This window comes from Myodes glareolus, chromosome 15 (assembly GCF_982192425.1).
Source record: "Myodes glareolus chromosome 15, mMyoGla1.1, whole genome shotgun sequence".
NCBI classification, from domain to species: domain Eukaryota; kingdom Metazoa; phylum Chordata; class Mammalia; order Rodentia; family Cricetidae; genus Myodes; species Myodes glareolus.
Genome location: NC_142040.1, coordinates 46,587,435 through 46,608,785, shown reverse-complemented (window position 1 = coordinate 46,608,785; position 21,351 = coordinate 46,587,435). Strand labels below are relative to the sequence as shown.

General features: G+C 38.7%; 1 protein-coding gene across 4 annotated transcripts in view; it reads left to right on the top strand.

Moving 5' to 3' along the window:
* Ghr (growth hormone receptor) overlaps positions 1–13,872 on the top strand; it is a 236,782-nt gene extending 222,910 nt beyond the window's left edge. For all 4 annotated transcript variants that reach the window (XM_048428417.3, XM_085676692.2, XM_085676691.2 and 1 more), the window contains exons 7-10: positions 2,863–3,028; positions 4,910–5,000; positions 10,640–10,709; positions 10,913–13,872. In XM_048428417.3, the coding sequence (XP_048284374.3) occupies positions 2,863–3,028; positions 4,910–5,000; positions 10,640–10,709; positions 10,913–11,887 (1,302 nt within the window). In that variant the 3' untranslated portion in view covers positions 11,888–13,872. The remainder of the gene's footprint in view (positions 1–2,862; positions 3,029–4,909; positions 5,001–10,639; positions 10,710–10,912) is intronic.
* Positions 13,873–21,351: the final 7,479 nt, after the last annotated feature.

The window sequence follows — 21,351 nt, the reverse complement described above, 5'->3', positions numbered from 1 at the left end:
TGACACCTGGAACTTCAATTGCAATTCGCTGCCCCTCTGGCATGGCCCACAGCACTCCAATCTGATTTTTTTTATTTTTTTCACTAACATCTCATCAACCTCCAAACCTGTAGATCCTGGTATCACAGAGGTGATCGACTTCTGAGCTCACTTTTGAGGATTCCACATATAATTGAGATCATGTGGAATTTGTCTTTCTATGCCTGTTTTATTGTATCTGAAATATTCTATTGTCATCCATATTGGAAAAAATATTCAGTAAGGATCATAGTTTTTCATTCCCTTCATATCCCATTTTCTCATCCTTTTATCCATCAATGGATCCAAGCTGATCCGTATTTTGGCTATTGCAAGTAATACTACAATTATCATGAGCCGGCAAATATATCTTCAACATACTGATTTTACTTTGACTATAAAACCATTAGTGAAATAGCTAGATCATATGATAACTCTACTTTTTATTATTTGTGTAACCTCTATATGCTCTTTAATCTTTGCTGTCCCCATTTTCATCTCTACGAACAAGTTAGGAAAGTCATCAGAAGTCCTACCCTCCTGTGAATGCTTGGAGTAACTTGCCTGCAAAGATAAGCCCACTGATAGCAGTATAAATGGTATGGGAGTAACTAGTTTCTGGTTAGAGTTAAAGCCTTCTCCACAAGGTGGAATCCATGCCTGACATCATTAACCGAGCCAGATTAACACAGCTGGCTAGGTTATGCATCCTGGAGAAGAACCTAGTACCGTTATTCTTCTAAATGGACACAGTAACTAACTGCCGCCCCCCAAGTTATTATCATTCTTCCCATAGATTAATACACCTCTTGGCCCTCATCAGAGAAGCTTCTTTTTTCAATAGATAATGACTAATACAGAGAACCACAATCCATCAACATGCAGAAGATACAAGACAGCAGAGCATTCAACTCTGAATAGAACATCCATATATCCTACCCCTTCCTCCCAAGATTTAAAGATTACTGAGGAAGAAGGAAAAGGAATATTAGCAGAGTCTAATGATGCCTATAAGGAAACTATTTGCTGGTCATGACAATGCAATTACACAAGGGAGCTCCTAGCACCAGGGATGCATGAAGCAAAAAGCTAACACAGTATCATGCCAACAAAAATTCCACTATGGATGGGGAGAGGTTCATGAGGTACCCCCCCATCTGAGAAGCTGTTGGAGACTGTTGGAGCTGTTGGCTGCTGGGAAAGGGACAGTCAGTGTTCTTCAGGGATGTGAGACCTGAGAGACTAGCCACGTTCCAGCAAGTGGTCCCACACCTATGCACATAGAAACAGTAAATAGACTGAGTATTTTGAGAGAGAGAGAGAGAGAGAGAGAGAGAGAGAGAGAGAGAGTTGGGAGGGAAAAGTGGTGGAGATTAAGAATAGAATAGAATGTGGGTTTGATCAAAACACAGGTATTTATGAATGTTAAATAAAATTGTTCTCATTTTTATTAGCTGATTCTCAGCCGTTAATGGCCAAATAAACCTTTTTCTGTTGGAAAGGTGGAGTATTGCATGTTTTCTATCAACAGGAACATGAAAGCATGTTGAACGCCACCTGCTACGTGTTTGACTTTAAGGAAAGCATCATAATGACATGGATCTTGGGTCCAACTCTCTGAAAGCAATGCCTAATTGGCTAACCCTCTACTCTCACTTCCTTTCTCTGGGGACAGGGTATCCTAACTTTAAAAACTGTGAAATGTTGATGCTCAATGCCCAGAGTCTCCAGTGACTTTCTGTTATATTCATTTTCCTGGGGTAAATGTGATCCTCTAGATATGATACCAATGACAGATCAATAAAACTATTCCACCTAAATCCAACTTACCATACCAGTGAGTTTATTGCGTGCTGAAAGGAGAATAGATGAGGTTCACCTACAGGAGTGTGGATGACACCAATGCGCCTACACTCGCAGGGTAACCGCCACAGCACATGACTCATGAAAGTGACATCTCAGCTACTCCCTTCCCAGCTTGAAAGAGGCTAAGGTGATTGGTTCCTCTTCCCAGAGATACTGTGTACATAACCCTTGTAAAAGGCCTTGTGAATCACCTAGGCTTCATGAACTCCCAGCCTTCTGAGTTTTGCGTACTTCCTAAGTCTGAAAACCTCCTTTCAGGAGATAATGTTTCCATTCAGAGGAAATAGCTACGCTGCACTTTCCTACACAGATTCTAGAAAAACAGACTTTTCTGAGGTAGATTTAAGACTTCTGGCATAAATAAAGTGTGTAGCTGTTCCCAGTAAAATTATTGACATTTTAAAACAACTATAGTATTTCTAGAATTATTTCAAATTCTGTGATTATTAATAAATGACTACCAAGATTTTCCAGAGAATATATATTCTACAGATATATAATCTACTTGTGGCCTTTGAGGTGTGGAAATTTGGAGTTTCCTGTTCTAATATATTGCTCTATACAAAACCGTAAAGTCCCAGAGAAGTAGGTAAAATATTTGTACTCCTCTTGATAACTCTGCCATGCTCAAGTCTGTTATAACTTAATCTTAGTGGACTATCTCATGACCCAATGCAAAGACATAACCTTATTTCTTTAAGCAAATATGTACCTTTGAGATTATACTAAGAGAAATTTGAGGATTGGTATTATTATTTTAACAAAATTATTATTCTTTTAACAAAATTATTCTTTACATAGCTTGTCTCAGTTTAATATTATTATTTAATATTATTTAATAGCCAACTCCCTCTGGACATGTTAAAATACTACTCTAAAAATAGTAACCCCGTGTGAGGAGAAAAGGGAAAACACTTGCATTTGTGCTTTGAGTGACTGGTACCTGAGGCAGTATGTCTTTATATTTTGTTTTGAAAGACGGGCCCTTTATGGTCAACATCAGTTCCACTCTACTCGTTGAGACTGGAAAAGGAATATGAAGTGCGCGTGAGATCCAGACAACGGAACGTGGAGAAGTACAGCGACTTCAGTGACGTGCTCTACATAACATTTCCTCAGATGAACGCAGTGACATGTGAAGAAGGTAGAGCGGGGGGGGGGGGGGGGGTAGGGGTGGGAGTTAAATTGCCGCTAGCATGACTTTTGGTGAATAGCAACTAACATGTGCCTACACGGTTAGTATATTGTCTAGGTCAGTATACCCTAGTTTCATGTATCAGGGGCAAGACATTGAAGTCACACTATCTGTAGAAGATGTATGCATTGGAAAAAATACAAACAAAAGGAGGGACTGGAGAGATGGTTCAGTGGTTAAGAGCACTTCCTGTTCTTCCTCAGGACCCAAGTTCAATTCCCAGCACCCACATCAAGAGATTGACAACCACCTGTAACATCAGCTCCAGAAGATCCGCCATCTCTAGCCCTTGCTGGCGCCTGCACTCAGATGCATGCATACACATAATTAAAAATAATAAAGACAATTACAAGGAAATAACAAAAGGATTCCGTTTCCAAATTATTTGATTTAGGAAAGGTCCCAGGGCAGGTGAAAACTCAGACAGAGGAATAAGGTGGTTGTTTGTTCCTGAACAGTAGAATTCTAAGGGAGTATTTTTTTTCCTTTGTATATTTCTTTTTTATCTAGATTTTCAAATTTTTCTGCGATGTGTTTGTTTTGCATTTGTAACTGGAAGAACCAAGGTTACCTAAAGTTTGGAGACAAAACAGTAGTGCTTGTGGATTTGGGGAAGCACAGGTGTGGTGTGCATACTTAGAGAAAGCCCAGCAAGCCATGTGTTTGTTAGTCATATTCGTGGGGCGCATGAAGCGTTTGGAAATTCTACACAGGAGAAACACAGAGATGACTCGGGATTTCTAGCTGTAGTTAGCTTCTGCCTTCGTGGAAAGAATATGGGGAACTAACCTTGAGGTAACTAGGGGCTATTTAGTCATAAGGAAAGAGATGGAGGTTTCACAGACAAATTCTCCCAAGGCTCATAAAGCATACCAATATCTGAACAACCTCAGTACAATGTATATAAGCAGTTTTAAAGCCATAAAAACTGTTCTATGTACCTAGGTATATCATGGTTACTCTGCCCTCACAATGTTGGTACAGCCTCAACATGGAAACTAAAAAATTATCATTACAGCTTAAAATATCAATTGAGCTTTATTTACCTAGGTTTCACAAGCAACAATTTCTTCTTGGCAAAGAAGCTTTGGTGATATTCCTTAGATATTTGAAAATATGAAAATATTACAGTTTTGACTTTTTTGCAACCTATTTGAAACATGTGGTTTTGGTTTTGAATTTTTCCTTTTCAATAATAATGTAGTTTTGAAATTGTAATATGATTATATCATTTCCCCTTCCTTTTCCTTCCTCCAACACTCCCGTGATGCCACCACCATCACTGCCACCTCAATTTCTCTCATATTTTTTACCTCTTTTGTTTTTTTTGTTTGTTTTTGCTGTTGTTGTTGTTTTTGAGACAGGGTTTCTCTGTGCAGCTCTGGCTTTCCTGGAACTCACTTTGTAGATCAGGCTAGCCTTGAATTCCCAGAGATCCACCTGCCTCTGAGTCCCAAGTGCTGGGATTAAAGATGTGTAACATCATTCCTAGTGACCTCTTTCTTTAAATGATTTTAAGTACACACATACACACACACACACACACACACACACCACTTCTGTATGTGCGTGTGTGTGTGTATGCATGCGTGCATGTGTGTGTTTTAATCTAAAGGGATTTACATTTACAGTGGACAAGCACATTGTATCCTTAAAAAAGAAAAACAGCCCAGATTTATCTACCATGTTTCCATGGTTATCAAGAAAAACACTAACTTGGTCATATGAATTCAGATTAACAAATGTTTTCATGTGGGAAAGGGCAGTGCAATGTAATCTTTGCTTCAATTATTCATAGCTCTGTTAGTGAAATATTCTTTCCTGTTTTAGATTTCCGGTTTCCATGGTTCCTAATTATTATCTTTGGAATATTTGGAGTAGCAGTGATGTTATTTGTAGTGATTTTTTCAAAACAGCAAAGGTAGGTGGAAACACTCTAATATGTTTTTTTAAGTTCTGATGTCCTTGTGCACTCCCATGTGTTGTGTCAAAATTTCCCGTGTAGAACCCTGACTGCTCTTAGGACTGGAGAGGGAGGAGGAGAGGGAGTGGGGGGAATGGGAGGGTATTAGGAGGAGGGGGAGGGGAGGAAGTGGAAATTTTTATAAATAAATAAATAAATAAATAAATAAATAAATAAATAAATTTTTAAAAAATTCCCTTGTAGAGTAGCAGGTAATATTTTAATTAACCCAGAAAATTTAATTTCTGGTTTTGCCTTCACCACACCTATACTCAGTCTGTAGTGTTCACCTTAGAAAATAGATGGTTTAGATCAGGATGTCGTGTAGCACACTAAAAGGTTTGCAGTAGTGCCTGTGCGTATGTTGACAGCACTTCCTTATCTGAAGAGCTCTCCAAAGCTGCTCAACAAGTCACCTCTTCACATCAGGACCCCACAGTACCCCTGGGCGTTGAGCAGAATCTGCTGCCATCATCATGTACAATCTCATTGAAACAACAAACTGAACCCACCTGGACACTTCATTCTAAGAAACTTTCTCAAGCTTTTTCATAAGGTGTTGGTTTCAAATAAATTTTGGTTCCATTTAAATTATTTGCTCATCCATGGTTTTCCATTTTACCTATGTTTGTAAATTCAGTCAAAATTCCTTCCAACTTTTTAAGAAATTCTATTTTGCAGTCTTCTGGAGTCCAGAGAGCTGAGTACAACTATTCAACCCCGGCTGTCTGAGCTAGTTATACCATTCATCCCCTCTGACAGTCTACACTTTTGTGTGCAACGTCATCTTTTAAAGCCATTCCAACAATAAAATATCATTTTTCCTCTTGAAAATTTAGATTACAGAAAACTTTTTTGCAACATGCAGGAAAAAAAATATTGGTTTATTTGCCCTTTTTTACATTAAGATATTTTTAGAATATCATGAGATGATGAGCCTCTTTTTAGGACAAATATGACTACTACTTTCAAGATTCCCAGGACTCAATTGGTCTTTGCACTGTAAGTCCTGCATCCTGGAAATCCTTCAGTTTGGGGCCACCAATAGTCGGTTGCTCTATTTAAATTCAAATCAAGTCCTTCAGCTGAAGTCTAGAGGTATCAGTGACTCAAAATGAAGTGTAGGAATATATGGTTTGGGCTTTCAGTTGTTGCAACAATCCAAAGTTCTCAAACCTCAAAGTTAGCCATCCTCAAAACAGAATTCTACTAGAAATAACTCAGGTAATACTAGCACACTCTTGAATGCCAAGAATACTAAAAGATTACAATTGAATGACCTCTATTTTCAGTCATGTTTTATGTAAATTTTTATGATGTAAATGAGGGGGAACGCAAAACTCAGTGCATAATTTCATTTTGAACTTATCTTATTTTTAGCCACATTCTTGTTTTATGAAAACATCTACTACAATTGAAACAACAGTGTTTTCAGTTGTTTGAGAAAAATAGATATATCTTGAGAATTTTAAGTGTGAACTTGAATAATGCCAACAAGAATCAGATTAATGGATTTGATTAATTATTCTATAGAACTAGTGAAATTTCAAAATTTGTATGAAATTGTAGTAAACAAAATTGCTATGTATATGAAGCCATTCTTAACACTAGTTATTCATTTCAGGTCATGAAGGCCAAGAAAAGATGTGAGATTTTCTAACTATATTAGCTTAAAAATATGTGAAACAAACTATCACCCTCTCAATAAATTGGATTTTAAATATATTACATATATATTCAAAATCATACATAAATGTGTATATATGTGTGAATATATGTGTATATATTTATATGCATTAATATATTATACACATCAATTTGTTGCTATTATAATATTAATGATTAATATTATATAATATATGTTGCTTATAATTATATCATATGATGTCATATAACATATTTTAATTATAATAGTTAATAATATAATAAGTGTTATATAATATATTACAAATATTATACATCCATATATTGTGCATATATGTATATATATACATATTAGCCTCTATTTTGCTTTGTTTGCTCATACTGATTGATTTTTAACTTCTGATTCTCCTGCCTCTACCATTCTGTGGTGCTAAGAATTCAACCCAGGGCTCTATGCATGCTAAAGAAACATTATACCAACAGTGTTCAGTCATCACCTCTAACTAAAAGAATATTTTGTTTTCTTGTTGTTATGGTGAGGTTAGGAGATAAAGAAATGGGTTTCACTGAATGTTTCCATGCATATACATCATCATGTCTCTTATTTCCTCCTATTGCCCTCCCTCTCCAAACTCTTCTCCTTGCTGGTCCTCTTCTTCCTCCCTCCTGCTTTCTGCATATATATCACATTATCTTGCCTATTCTCTACATTCCCTTGCACCTCTTCCTCGTCTCTCTGAGTCTCCTTTTCTCTTTTGTTTCCTACATATATAGATATATGGAGAAATTTAAATCTCCATTCCGTATCTGAGTGAGAACATGGTAGCTTTTGTTTTTCTGTATCTGCCTTATTTCATGGAACCTAACAGTCTCCCGATTCATCCACCTTACCGCAAGTGTGATTTTATTTCCACTATGGCAGAATATAGATAAATATGTGCACCACACTTGCTAAGAGTATATTTTCTATAAATAACGAAGCTCTAAACAAACTGTAATGCTCAGTCAAAATCAGCAAATTGTAAAATCCATTTGAAATCCTTTGCACTCCTGCTCTCCTGTGATAACTTGAGTTTTTGTAGAAAAGAATCAATTTCTTTCATTTTCCTACAGAAACCTTTATTGCTACCCAAATTTACATGCAATAAAAGCAGAAAATGATAGGAAATAGCACCAACTGGGACAAAACTAACACACAGTTCCAACATTAGAATGCTCCAGGTCTTGCTCAGAATCCCAGGGATATCAAAGGCTCCAGGATCAATGTATCTTTCAAGTTTGTGAAAGAAGTTTACCCTGTTATAATCCAGATAATTAAAAGTAAAGGGAGGCAAAGTTCATATTGACTTTTGTATTTGAATTAAGTGAATTTGGACATACTTTCAGCCCAGGCTCTTTTTCCTCTGTGCTTGTTCCCACTCTATGGCCGACCCAGCCCTTAGCTACTGATTAGTGAAAGAAAGAGCTGCATTTCCATACAGCAGAAGTGAGACTGAAAGACCGTAGATCCACAGTGTACTTTTGGTTTCTATTTTGGAGTGAGGATTTTGCTATAAAGTATGAGACGTTGTGAGACTCCTAACAATGGGAGGGGGTGTGTCTCTGACTCTTTCCCTGCTCTTGAGACTCTTTTGCTCTTATTAGGTTGCCTGGGCCAGCCTCCATTTGAGAACTTTCACCTTGTCTTATTGTATCTTGTTTTGTCCTGTTTGGCTATGTCTCTTGGACGCCTGCTCTTTTCTGAAGAGAAAACAGAGGGGGAATTGACCTAGGGGAGATGGGAGTTGGGGGCCGGGGAGCAGGGTGGAGGAGTGGAAGAAGGGTAAACTATGGTTGGGATGTAGTGTATGAGACAAGAATCTGATTTCAACAACAACAAAAAAATGAGCCTTCTGGCTTAGCACTGAATGTTGAGATGTGTAATAAACTAGGCCAATCTCCCTTTGTCGAGCATGATCTGAAGTAGAGAGCCATCTCTCCCATTAGAGGAGATACACAGCGTACCAGCATGACCATTCCTCTTAATAATAACACTGCAACCCACCCGGCTCATTGATTTACACTACCAGCTTGGACCCTTAGGGTTTGGGGGTCTCTGTGGTTTAATGTCATCACAATTACAGAAGCCACTAACATTTGCAAAAATAGATCATGTTCTTCATAAGGGAAACATGTCACAAAATCAAACATTAGCCATTTGGGAATATTTGTTTCATCTAATTGAGGTTACTTTGCATTTTTATATATTTGAAAACTTAAAGTATGCATTTATAGACCAAACAACAAAGCAGCATGGCATAGGGCAAACAGCCTGTCTTTGGAGCAGTCATTCTGGGCCTGAGCAGCAGCCCAACCAATGTCCTATGTATGATGGGAGTGCACAGACAATATCATCTCTATAGTCAGACTTTCTTTGGACCTCCAGCTCCCAGATAATGACATGGAGACTTTTTATTAATTGCAAAAGTTTGGCCTTAGCTTAGGCTTATTACCAACTAACTCTTAAAACTTAAATTAACCTGTTTATATTAATCCACGTTCTGCTACGTTACCTCTCCTCCACATTGTACATCTGCCTTCCTCCACATCTCATGGGTGAATTTTTGCCTCTCTAAATCTCCCGAGTTCCTCTCTTTCCCTGGAAGTCCCACCTATCCTCTCCTGCCTAGCTATTGGCCATTCAACTCCATTATTAAACCAATCAGAAGGTGCCTTAGGCAGGAGAGGTAAAACAAAGACATCTTTACACAGTGTGATCAAATATCCCACAACACATCTCCCTTTCTGGTAGTTGTAAGGATTAGATGAATTGCTTGATGCAGGAGTCAATCCTCTTGTTCTATAAACAATCATAGGGTAAGGTTTTAAACTCTAGGGGCCATATCTGTATCACAACCACTCAGTTTCCCCACTGAAGTATGGAAACACCAGAGTTCACAGTGTTAGCTTTAAGGCAAAAACTTCAGTTATGCTAGCAATAAATAGATGGTTTATTCTAATATGTTCAAGCAGCTTCCATGTACTAAGTAATAGAATCTCAATAAGACACAAAATCTATAGAATAATCATTAAAATTAATTATTCTAGGGACTAGAGAAGTGACTCAGCAGTTAAGAGTACATACTTCTCTTGTAGAGAACCTATGTTCAATTCCCAGCACCACCTAGGGTGGCTCACATCTGCTTCTAACTCCAGCCCCCGGGGATCTGAAGCCCTCTTTTTGGCTCGCTTGGCACTCACTCATCTGTGGAGTATATTCAGGGAGACACATAACATAGATCTTAAGGGGAGTGCATGAAAGGGGTTCAAGAGAGGACAACTAGGGGAAGCTGGAGGAAAGTGAGGAAAGGGAAACGTGATGTAATTCAATTTCAATTAAAAACATTAAAAATAAATCTTTTCTCCAAAGAAAAAATAATCTCAATATTTGAAGGAGAAACTGTAAATACATCATAGTATTAGGTATATAAATCTGTCCTAGTTAGAAATAGTTCAGATTAGTCTGTCCTATTTTAAATGATCCATTCAATGTCAGTCTGGTTAGAAGTCATCTTCAATGTTTTATGGTTGCTATGGACTGTGCAGTGCTAGCTTAGTCCCCCACCCCCACACTCTTTTTCAAGGGTGAAAATGACTTTGGTTTCACTTTATGGACTAGTTTGTTTGTTTCTTGGTGCTGTGTGCTTTAAAGGTATCCTATTTACGAGTTACTTGGAAGTTGGCTCTAGACAGAGTTATATTCCTCACAGTCAAATATTAAAATTGGCTATTCATCAAAAGTGCTAAGCAAAAAGAAAATAAATAGAAGAAACCATATTTTACTGAAATAAAGGCTTTTTATAATGTTTTTCTCCTGTACTTTTTGTCACCAACTGTTTAATACTTTCCCTCTCTTTCTCATAGAACATGTAATCTTTAAGATCTGTAAAAATAATACTTTATTTGTTTTCAAGGATTAAGATGCTGATTTTACCCCCAGTCCCGGTTCCAAAGATTAAAGGAATTGATCCAGATCTTCTCAAGGTAATTAACTCTAAGCCGTGGGTCATTCAGTTAAGTAACACCTGAAGAACACTGTCCTCTGTTGAGAGGGTTTGGGTTGTTTGTTTGGTTATTGTTTTTGGTTTGGTTTTGTTTTCTTTTAGCAAGCTCAATACATCCTATGAACATTATTTAATTGTTTTGAGTTGTTTTTCATAGGTCTCCATTTTCTGTCTGTTTCCTAGGAAGGCAAACTGGAGGAGGTGAACACCATCTTGGGCGTTCATGACAACTACAAACCTGACTTCTACAATGATGATTCCTGGGTCGAATTCATTGAGCTAGATATCGATGACGCAGATGAAAAGAGTGACGGGTCAGACACAGACAGACTTCTAAGCAAAGCCCACGAGAAATCACTCAACATCCTTGGGGCAAACGACGATGATTCTGGGCGCACCAGCTGTTATGACCCTGACATTTTGGACACTGATTTCCACACCAGTGACATGTGTGATGGTACCTCAGAGTTGGCTCAGCCACAGCAGTTAAAAGAGGAAGCCGATCTCTTGTGCCTTGACCAGAAGAATCTGAAGTACTCGTCTTACGGTGCTTCCCTTGGCTCTCTGCACCCCTGCATTACCCTAACTGCAGAAGACAAACCACAGCCACTTGTGAGCGGTGAAACTGAATCAGCCCACCAACCTGCCTCTACAACGATAAGCAATCCTGCTTCACTGGCAAACATCGACTTTTATGCCCAAGTAAGCGACATTACACCAGCAGGCAGTGTAGTCCTTTCGCCAGGCCAAAAGATGAAGGCAGGGATAGCCCAGTGCAACTCGCAGCCACGGCCAGAAGTGGCTGCGCCCTGCCAAGAAAATCATAGCATGAACAGTGCCTACTTCTGTGAGTCAGATGCCAAAAAGTGCATCGCTGTGGCCCCTCACTCGGAGGTCACGTCATGTGTAAAGCCAAGCTTTAACCAGGAGGACATTTACATCACCACAGAAAGCCTTACCACTACTGCCCGGATGGAGACCGCAGAGCTTGCTCAGGATGCCGAGATGCCTGTCCCAGACTACACCACTGTCCACACCGTGCAGTCTCCAAGGGGCCTTATACTCAACGCAACCGCTTTGCGTTTGCCTGAGAAAAAGAAGTTCCTCTCCTCGTGTGGCTATGTGAGCACAGACCAACTGAACAAGATCATGCAGTAGCCTTTCCGATCTTAAGAGCAAACAAATGGCAGGGCATGAATGCCTAAACCAAAACCAGGTTTTAAATCTGTGCTGGGAGAGTGAGATGGTGTGTGTGGATTCTAAAATACTTTTTCTGGAAATGTTGAAACATTATCATAAAGTGGAAAATCAAGAATACTTAATCAGTTAGATACTCCCATTGTGAATTATGAATACTTTAAAGAATCGTCTCTAATACTGCTTAGTGGCAGTGATTGTCTGTATTGTGGGTCTTAATTTTGTGATACTAAGCATTAAATAGTTATGGTTTTCATGTACGTAAATCATGCTTTTTGAAAAAGCAAAACAATCAGGTGGCTTTTGCAGTTCAGGAAATTGAATGCAGATTATATAGCACAGGCTAATTTCTTTTTCTTTTTTAAATAACTGGGAACTAAAATTCTAGGCGAGAAGGTAAGGCTAGTTTGGATAGGTAAAACACTTATTTTGACAAAAGAAATTGATAAAGATATTTTTAATAATTTACACTTTAAGCATGGCTATTTTATAATATACCACACACATATTGTAGTTCACATGATTCATCCAAGGATGTTAGAAACTACAGTGTAAAGAATAATGCTTTGGTCAATGAACCGAAAGAAAAACAAACAAGTTAGATTTTTACAAAGCCCTTTTTTATAACTCCCAAAATTTCTTAAATCTAAAATGTCCAATAACCTGCATTATTGGAACGAATTCATTTTAAAGGTTTAAATGGATATTTTTTAATTGATGAAACAAAATTTTTATACAGATCAACATATCACACACCCAACAATAACAGACATGAGAGTTACAAAAAAACCACTTTCTTCACCAAATTTAAGTTCAAACCACAGGGCTCCACGCTAAGAGAAGCAGAAGGGACAGTGGTCCCCATCGGTCAGGTTGTGGAAGAGCTGCGGACACACGTGGCGTGGGGTTTTGAGAGCCCAGGGGTTGGGAGAAGAAGGCTCCCACACCTGGGCAGCACTGTCTCTTCAAACACAACTTGGTTTTTGCAGGACCCTAAGAATTAATTCGTACGAAAGGAAAGTCACCTGTTGAAGCACAATGGATAAAGCTAACCAGGGAACAGAACAGAAAACTGAAGGCCTAGATCTTTGTTTCACAGCCAGGCACATACTTCTAACTCATGGGGGAAAAGGGACAGAATAAATGAGTTTCCCGTCACAAAGGACAACTGAGAATCAATTAAACAAGTAGCAGAAACTTTGTCATCAAACCGTTTATAAGGTGTATTTTAAATAGTAAGAAAGGACTCATCACTTCTTATTTACCCCCAGGAAGATTAGTCTCAGACAAGGTAGAAAAACAGCCGATATAAAAATCACTCTTGGACTCCCAAATAACATAAACATAGTTCTTTCAGTTAGCCCCCCCAAGAAGATGTGTGAGAGAAAGAAGACTCTCAGCCCACTGAAGAATACATCTCATTTTAAAGTATTTTTTAGAAGCTTGAAACTTTAAAGTTACCTTTAATTTTAATGGTATTTACCATTTTGCTCAGACCTTTGTAGGGAAACGGGCTTAATGTTTAGTGGTTTTAAATTCTCCTTCATGCAGGAGAGACAGTGACAATCTAGCATTGGGTGTTTACGGTTCACTGTGTTAATTACTTGGTAATTGATTTTAATAGATCTTTCTGCTACCTTGCTGCTATGGTTTCTCCAATGGCTACATGATTTAGTTCATATGAAATATCATCAACTCAGAATCTATTCAGCTTAAAGACGTGTGTTTTGATGAACTATCTTACCATTTCACCATAGGCTGACCATGTTTCTCTAGCCAAAATTAGCTAAATACCTCAATCAGTCCCAGAATGTCAGTTTTGGTACTCTGCTGGTCACACAGCCATTATTCACAGTATGACTAGTTGTGTCCAGCAGTCTGTATTTAACTTCCTTTTATGTCTGTGGATTTTCCCCTTCAAAGTTCAATAAATTTATTTTCTTGGATTTCTGATCGTGTGTTCCTGATAACCCCAAAATGAAAGCACCCCAACTCAGGTTGAGACCCGCACAGTAAAGGACTTGGCAGAGTTAGCATAAATAACAGTGGGTGGTGGCTCACAAAGGAGCAGAGGGGCAGGGGGTGACTAAGATACTCTTTGTCTTGTATGGACTGTGTCCTCTCTTGAGACTACGACTTCATGTGGACAGAGACCTACATGCTTCGAACACATCCTAACAGTTAAACGGTGAGTTCAAGCTGATGTAAAGTCTGTGGGTAACGGAAAGAGGGGGAAGGTTGGCATTCTCTCTGAGCTACATTGCTAGCTTGAGCTAGTAACTTCTCCTGGTCAAAATGATCTCCTTCTGGTAAGTCACGTGGGAATGGGTTGCAAACTACAAAGTCTAGAGATACACCATACTTTAGACTTCAGTAGGACTCCTGTAGCCAAGCAGATGCCATGTGGGAGACAGAGGAGGTGATGCTTCCAGAACTGTAAAAAGAGCTATAAATGCCACTGGAGGAAAAACTTCCAGGCCTGGGCACCCCTTCCCTCGCCCTGAGATTCTATCCCTTGCAAATAAGCTGTCACTTGGGGAAGGAAAGGAAGTGAAATCCCCGCTGGGCAGCTGCACAACCAGCTGCTACATGGACTGTTGCCAATGTTGTGGTTCTGGAGCCGAAAGCTTGCTGCTACACATGAGGACCAAGTGTGCTCTGTGATTCTGTGACCATCTGGTTGCTTGTTTGAGCTAAAACAGTCCTCCCCCAACCCAGATGTATTTGGAAACATTTGTCATTTCTTGAACAAAGTTTGTGGTTCCTAGCTCTACGTTCTTGCCCCTGCCCCTTTCTCAGCAGGAAAATCTCCACATATCAAATGTCTTTCAAAATCCTTCTTCAACCAAGGTTCAGTTCAAATGCCATCATGAAATTGATCCTCCAATTGCCTCCAGCCTTACTTAAGTGATCTTTCTCTCCTCTGAGCCATTTTTTCATGGCGTTTATCATTCCTCGCCCTTTAGTTTGCCTGGAAGTCATTTAGCATAGGGTTACTTACATACATGTCCTGAAAGCTCCTGATCCTAAAATGTTTTTAAATGAATAATTTTAAAGCAAAACAAGTTTAGGAAACCGCCATGACACATTTTTTTTAGATTTTTAAACATTAAAAAAATAAGCTTAACACATTATTTTCTAATTTTCTTAAAGATGAACTACATCACATAGGTCAGTGATGTGGTGGTTCAATTCCAGGCCACTGTGAAAGTCACTATTACAATGAAGGAACTCACAAGGGGTTTTTTTGTTTATTTTGGTTTTTGGTTTTTGGTTTCCCAGTGTATCTAGCAAGCTACTGATACTATGCTATGCTCTATTGAGTGGGCAGGAGTGTTACTTCTTAAAAATGCATACACATTAAAAAAATGATTTTATTTGCTTCATTACCATCTGAGCCTTCAGCAAATCATATCTTTCTTCTGGTTGGGTGTCCTGCCTTGATACTGATGGCTGATTTACCAGAGCGGTGGTTGAGGAAGGTTGGAGTGTCTGTGCCAGTTTCTGGCATCAAAGCAACAATGAATTCTTCCACACAATTCTCTGTGGTGTGTCATGTTCTCTGACAGAATTTCACCGACAGAACTTCTTTTAAATTCGGAATTAGTCCTCTTAAGTCATATTGGTGCCCTATAACTGAGTTTGCATTACATGCTAAATCTGCTGTTCTTGCTTTACAGGGTAGGGAAGAAGATGGCAACTCGAGAGAGTACTTTCTTCCTGGATTTTTTAAAATTTATTGTTTGAGAATTTCATACACAAATAATGTGTTTTCGTCAAATCCACCCTCTACCCCTTTAACTTCCCTTTATCTCCCAGCCATTTTCCCCTCCCAACTTGACAAACTCATTTTAAACCCACCAAGTCCATTTAGTGTTGTCATTATGAGTACAGTTTCATCTGTAGGAATACAGGCAGTGTACTGGACAGCCACATCCCTGAAGTAAACTGACAATTCCCTCTCCGAGCAACCGTCACAGGAAAGAACTTTATTTTCTTATCCACCAGCAGCTCCACACACATTAAAACTTAAGCAACTCACATCTCCGAGCTCAACTTCTACCTCTGGCTCCGTGACTGTTTTACCACGTCTGTGATTTCTTCCTCCGCTGAAGTCTTAAACCTTTCAAAGTATCACATGAAGACTGGAAACAACTTCTTTCAAATTTCTATTAATTTTGACATTTTTACTTCCTCCCATAAATCATAAATGTTATTTGAATCTAGATTGTGAATGTTTTCTGGAAGATTCTTGGTTTACTTTGCCCACATCGACCAGAGGACTCCTTACTTATAGTCATTATCTCTGACTTTCTGAAAAGAATTGGCATTGTGTTCATAGGCACGCAATCAACAAGAATCCCATTGTCATCTCCAGACGGGCTCTTTAATAACCAGATGCATTGTCAACAAAGAGCAAGATTTAACATTTTTAATAAACTGCTAATTTTTATGTATATTATCATTAGTAGTATACATTCAGTATATGTATTAACATGGTCTCATTATATCTATTAATGGGGTTCATATAATATTTTAATGCATACATTCAACATGTATTTATTTACCCATCCCTCTTCCTCCCTAACCTCTGCTGACCACAAATTTGCATTTGGGACTTAAAATTTTTCCACTTAAGAAAGAATATATGAGATTTATGTTTTTATGTCTAAATTATTTTATTTACATCATTTTAGAAACATTGGTGGAACCTGAAGTCATTATTTTTTGGTCAGTTTATTATAACAAATTCATTAAAATGAACATTACACAGCTAGATTAAGGAAGCCACTCAAACAAACATTTACTATGTCCCAAACTTTATGCATCTCAGTGGACTTCTGGAAAATTAGAGTACATATTAGAATACAAATGTTTACCTGCGACGATGATGCAGTTCTTTTCTCTTCCTGAGTTTGGGTGGCTTTGCTAATATTGTATTTTCTAAGTCCATGCCTTTTCAGTCAAATTTAATCTTTCTTTGCAGCTGAATAATACTCTTTTGTGTATCTGCCAAATCTTCATTAGACATTCATCTGTTGATGAACACCAAAATGGGATCCATTTCCTCATCATCATAAATTAAGCAACAATAAATGTGGAAGTGCAAATAGCTCTGTCGTAGCAAACAGAATTCTTGAGGTATATGCCCAGGAATTAAGCAATTGGATCATATGATAGTGCTATTGGCCACTTTGGTTGCTTCTTTTGAAACCCTGGAAAGACCTTGCATACTACTAGATTGATAGAACTGGTATCATGAAAATGACCATACTACCATACCTAAGTTAAAGATGTAATGCACTACCCATCAACATTCCAGAGTCACACCTCACAGATCTAGAAGAAACAATCTAAGAAATCATATGAAATTTCAAAAAAATGAAATCAATCTTAAAGAGTAAAGACATAGCTGTTAGTATCACAAAACCTGAAATGATACCATAAAGCTATCGCAATAAAGATAACCTGGTACTGGCATAGAAACTAATAGGTGGACAAGTAGAAAAGTCATAGAATGCAGAAATAAGCTGATAAACCTATGGCTTTTTGGGAAAAGGAGGCAAATGCATTCAGGGAGACATGATAACCTATTAAACATGGCACTGGCAAACCGATAGGCCCCTGCAGAAGGATGAAATTAGATTCAGATATTTTACCTTGTACAAAAATCAATTTGACGTGAACAAAAGATCTAAAGGGAAAGAATGGAGCAAGAAGGGTTAAATTTGGGCGAGGGACTGGAGGGTATGGTAGAGAATGAAATGTTGGGAGGGATAACACTAAAGACCTTTAAAAAAAAGGCAATTGAAAATCTACAACTGTAGAAGGTTCCTAAATACATATTCCTACATATTATATATGTACACGTATATAATGTACATATATGAAAATGAACTAAAATAAACTTACCCTGTATTAAGACAACAATGCCCCTCCTAGATGGTACTGAAAGGCCTAGTGACAGGGAAAAAAATTACTTTTTGGAGTTGTTGGCCACCCACCGAGGTCTCATAGACCTCCAAATTTCACAGGCCATTGCCATTGCTCTTGGTTAAACTCCAGAACTTGGTGGTAAGACTCAGTTGCCGAAGCTACCACAAACTTGAATCATGAACATGCCAAACTCAAGGTAGTATGAACTTCTAAACTTCATCCATACTGGCTAGCTTTTATGGTAGTGGAAGGTACTATGCAAGTTAGTGGAAGAGAAAGGTAATCATCATACTCAGCTATGACCCCTGAATGGTACAATAGTGGCTCATCTGGTGAAACGTGCCCACTGGTGCAGTAATGACATCAACATCATAGGAGTACCAACCACTTTCTGATTGGATTTCAGTTTCACTTCACAAGATGAAATCTGTACCTCGTACCATTATCAGGATAAGAACCTATGGCTTGATAAGTCATGGGCCTTAAGGGAGAACTTGCTATTTGCCACATGGACATAGTATTAAACAGTTCCCAATGATGAAACTCATAGACCAATGTATATCTCAATCCTCATCTGAGAAGCTTCTGTTTGCAGTAGATGGTAATTAAACAGTGGGAAGAGAAAGTCGGGGAACCTGGCTTCTGAAGAATTTAAAACCCCAAAGCCTACCCCCCCCCGCAATAAATGTTTCCTCTAACAATACCACACTTACTCCCCCAACAAAGCCACACCTCCTAATCCCTGTCAAATAGCACCACTTCCTAATGACTAAGCATTCAAATGTATGAAGGCCATTCTGAGAAGAAAAGGTCACAAAATTAAGAGGGAGGGAGGCGTATAGTGGTGAACTGATGTAAATATAATAATACTTTTGCATGAAATCCTCAAAAAACGTTATAAGAAAACAAAAGGAATATGTGTCGAGATATTGTGATTGGCTAGGACTTTCTGAATAAAACTTCAAAATCCAGGAATTAGCCCCAAGTACCAACAGACAAAATAAAAAAAAAAAAAACTAAAAGTTTTGCATAGGATTCTGGAAAGACCATTCAGTGGTTAAGAGCACTGGCTGCTCTTCCATGGGAACCACAATGTATTCCCAGCACCCACACGGCAGCTACAGTTCCAGGGGATCCAAAGCCCCTCCTGAACTCTGTGGGCACTGCACGCACATGGTGCACAGACATACGTGCAGTAAAAGCACCCATACACATAAAATACAAATAAATAAATCTTTCTTTAAAGTTTCTGCATCACAGTAAAATATTTTAAAGGTTTGTCCTGAGCAGCAATTCTCAACAGTGAGCTTAACATCCTCCATAAATCATATGATAAGCACATGTACTGTCTGGGGTTTATTATTCCATTTATAAAGTAAGCGCACTTCAAATTTAGTACGATTCTAACAGATTCTTCATAATAGTAAATGTATACTGTCATAGAATTAAAGCAACCAGCTACAGTCCCTCCAGCAAAACATCTGTGTTGCCCTTTGACACTGTGAAGGTGGGCACTGATTTATGCTCAGTAGTTATGACAGTCCTAGGTGACATCTCTCAAAATAAAGCAGTCTTGTGTACATTTAATATTTGTTACTTAATGTAGCTACCTTCATCAGTTATCTGGGAGCTTCTGGATGGCTTGCTCCAGTTTCTGTGCCCACACTTGCCACTTCTCTTGTACACTCGTTCTGAAGATGACCCCTTCTCTTCAAACCTCACAAAGATCCTCTGCTGTGCTTCCTGTTCTGCTTCCGTAGCACCCCTCCGCCTTCAAAGGCTCAAAGAGACTCAGGCTTCCTATTTGCACTAGACTTCGCCCCAAGAGAACATTGTGGCTGCTTTGATCTTCTGCGCATAGTGTTCCTGCTTTTTCTGAAACAAAAATAGGACTATTTCATGTTGTCGGCCACATGGAGCTTTTATAAAGTGCTGTCTGTTCACTACTGAGACCTCAGGGTCTTCCCACTACTGCCCACCTCCAGGGCAGCTGCCCCTCCCCTGCTTCAACTCTACTCCACAAGGCAGGGCAAATCAATGCAAACAGTCCCTTCACCTTCACAGCTTGGACAAACATCTGATACCACATAACTAGCTTTTAGCCTATCTTATCTTTTAACATCCCTTTCTCACTAAGTGACATCACTTCTGGATTTGATATAAGGTAAAATATATGCACTTACTTCTTTTACTTAGACTTTTAGACACCACTGAAGAATGATTAATTGGCCTCGAGTTTTTGTTTCTCAGCCTTTTGAATAAGACCAATCTGTAATCATTGGCACAACTTTAGTATCATTGTTTCTTAGGGAATAAGGTGACCTGAGGAAAGGAAGAGGGGGGGAAGAATGTCAGTCGGTGACGCACTTAGCACACAAAGCATTCTTCAGTCAAGTGTACCATTTAATATGGGCCTTGTGTATAGCATCCACAGGCAATTGCAATAGTAATATCAAACATGACTGATCGCAACCCACCATGACAGGTAGACTAGTAATAAAAAGTTTGAAGTGGGAAAATCACCAAGATACGGTACGGAGAGAGACATGAAGGGGGCAGACACTATTGAAAACTGAAATAGATTTGTCTAAGACTGGGTGCTATAAACTTCCAATTCATAAAGCATGCAATAAAGGCAAAATTCATAAACTAGGTCTGACTGCAGTGCTGAAATACCCACTGTTCTGCTCATCATTAACACTTTAGAAAAGCTGTTCTAAAAATAATAACACCCCTGGCACAAAGTAAAATGATAAACTCCAAAGGGATGTGAATTTGAATGAAGCATTTTTATATACTCTCATTAAACTTTTATCCTGCAAAACTTCCTTTTAAAAAGGCAAAACAGCTGTGTGATTAAGGTAACCCAAGAGTCTCCTCATTTCAGCCCAGGTGGATTACTGATCATATGAGGGATGACATCTTTCTAATAAGCTCCTGCCCTTATCCGGGACTTCTGACTTTTTCTGAAGTCTGAAGCTTACAATACTGGGAAATGTTTACATTGCCCTTCATGGGAGGCTCATATTCGCTGTGAAACTGCAGGACAATGCTAATCTGTCACTGCCCAAACAGAAATGATTCATACCTCACTCCTGCCTGCCAAGTTAAAAAAAAAAAATCACCAGATAGAACTTCAGATGTAATAGATTTTTTCATTACAGCCCCAGGAAGCTATCTTTAAAGGAACACACAGAAAGCAATTTTCTATTGATGTTTGTAATAACGTCTATGTGATTGTTCTGCGGGCATTAAGAGATGGCAGCAGCATTTGATAAAGGAATGAAACTCCCTATCAGGAAATTGTTTTCAATTTGTCTTTCCCAGTGGAGTGATACGCAAATATCTGAAGAAGGAAGATGCTTGTTGTTTTTGTTCATATGGCAGCACACAGCCAAACTAGCAGAAGTAAGTGTTCAAAGTAAGCGTTCATAGCTTCACCGCACTGTGAGCTTGCTCTCTCTGCCTTTTGTTGAACAAGTGACCTC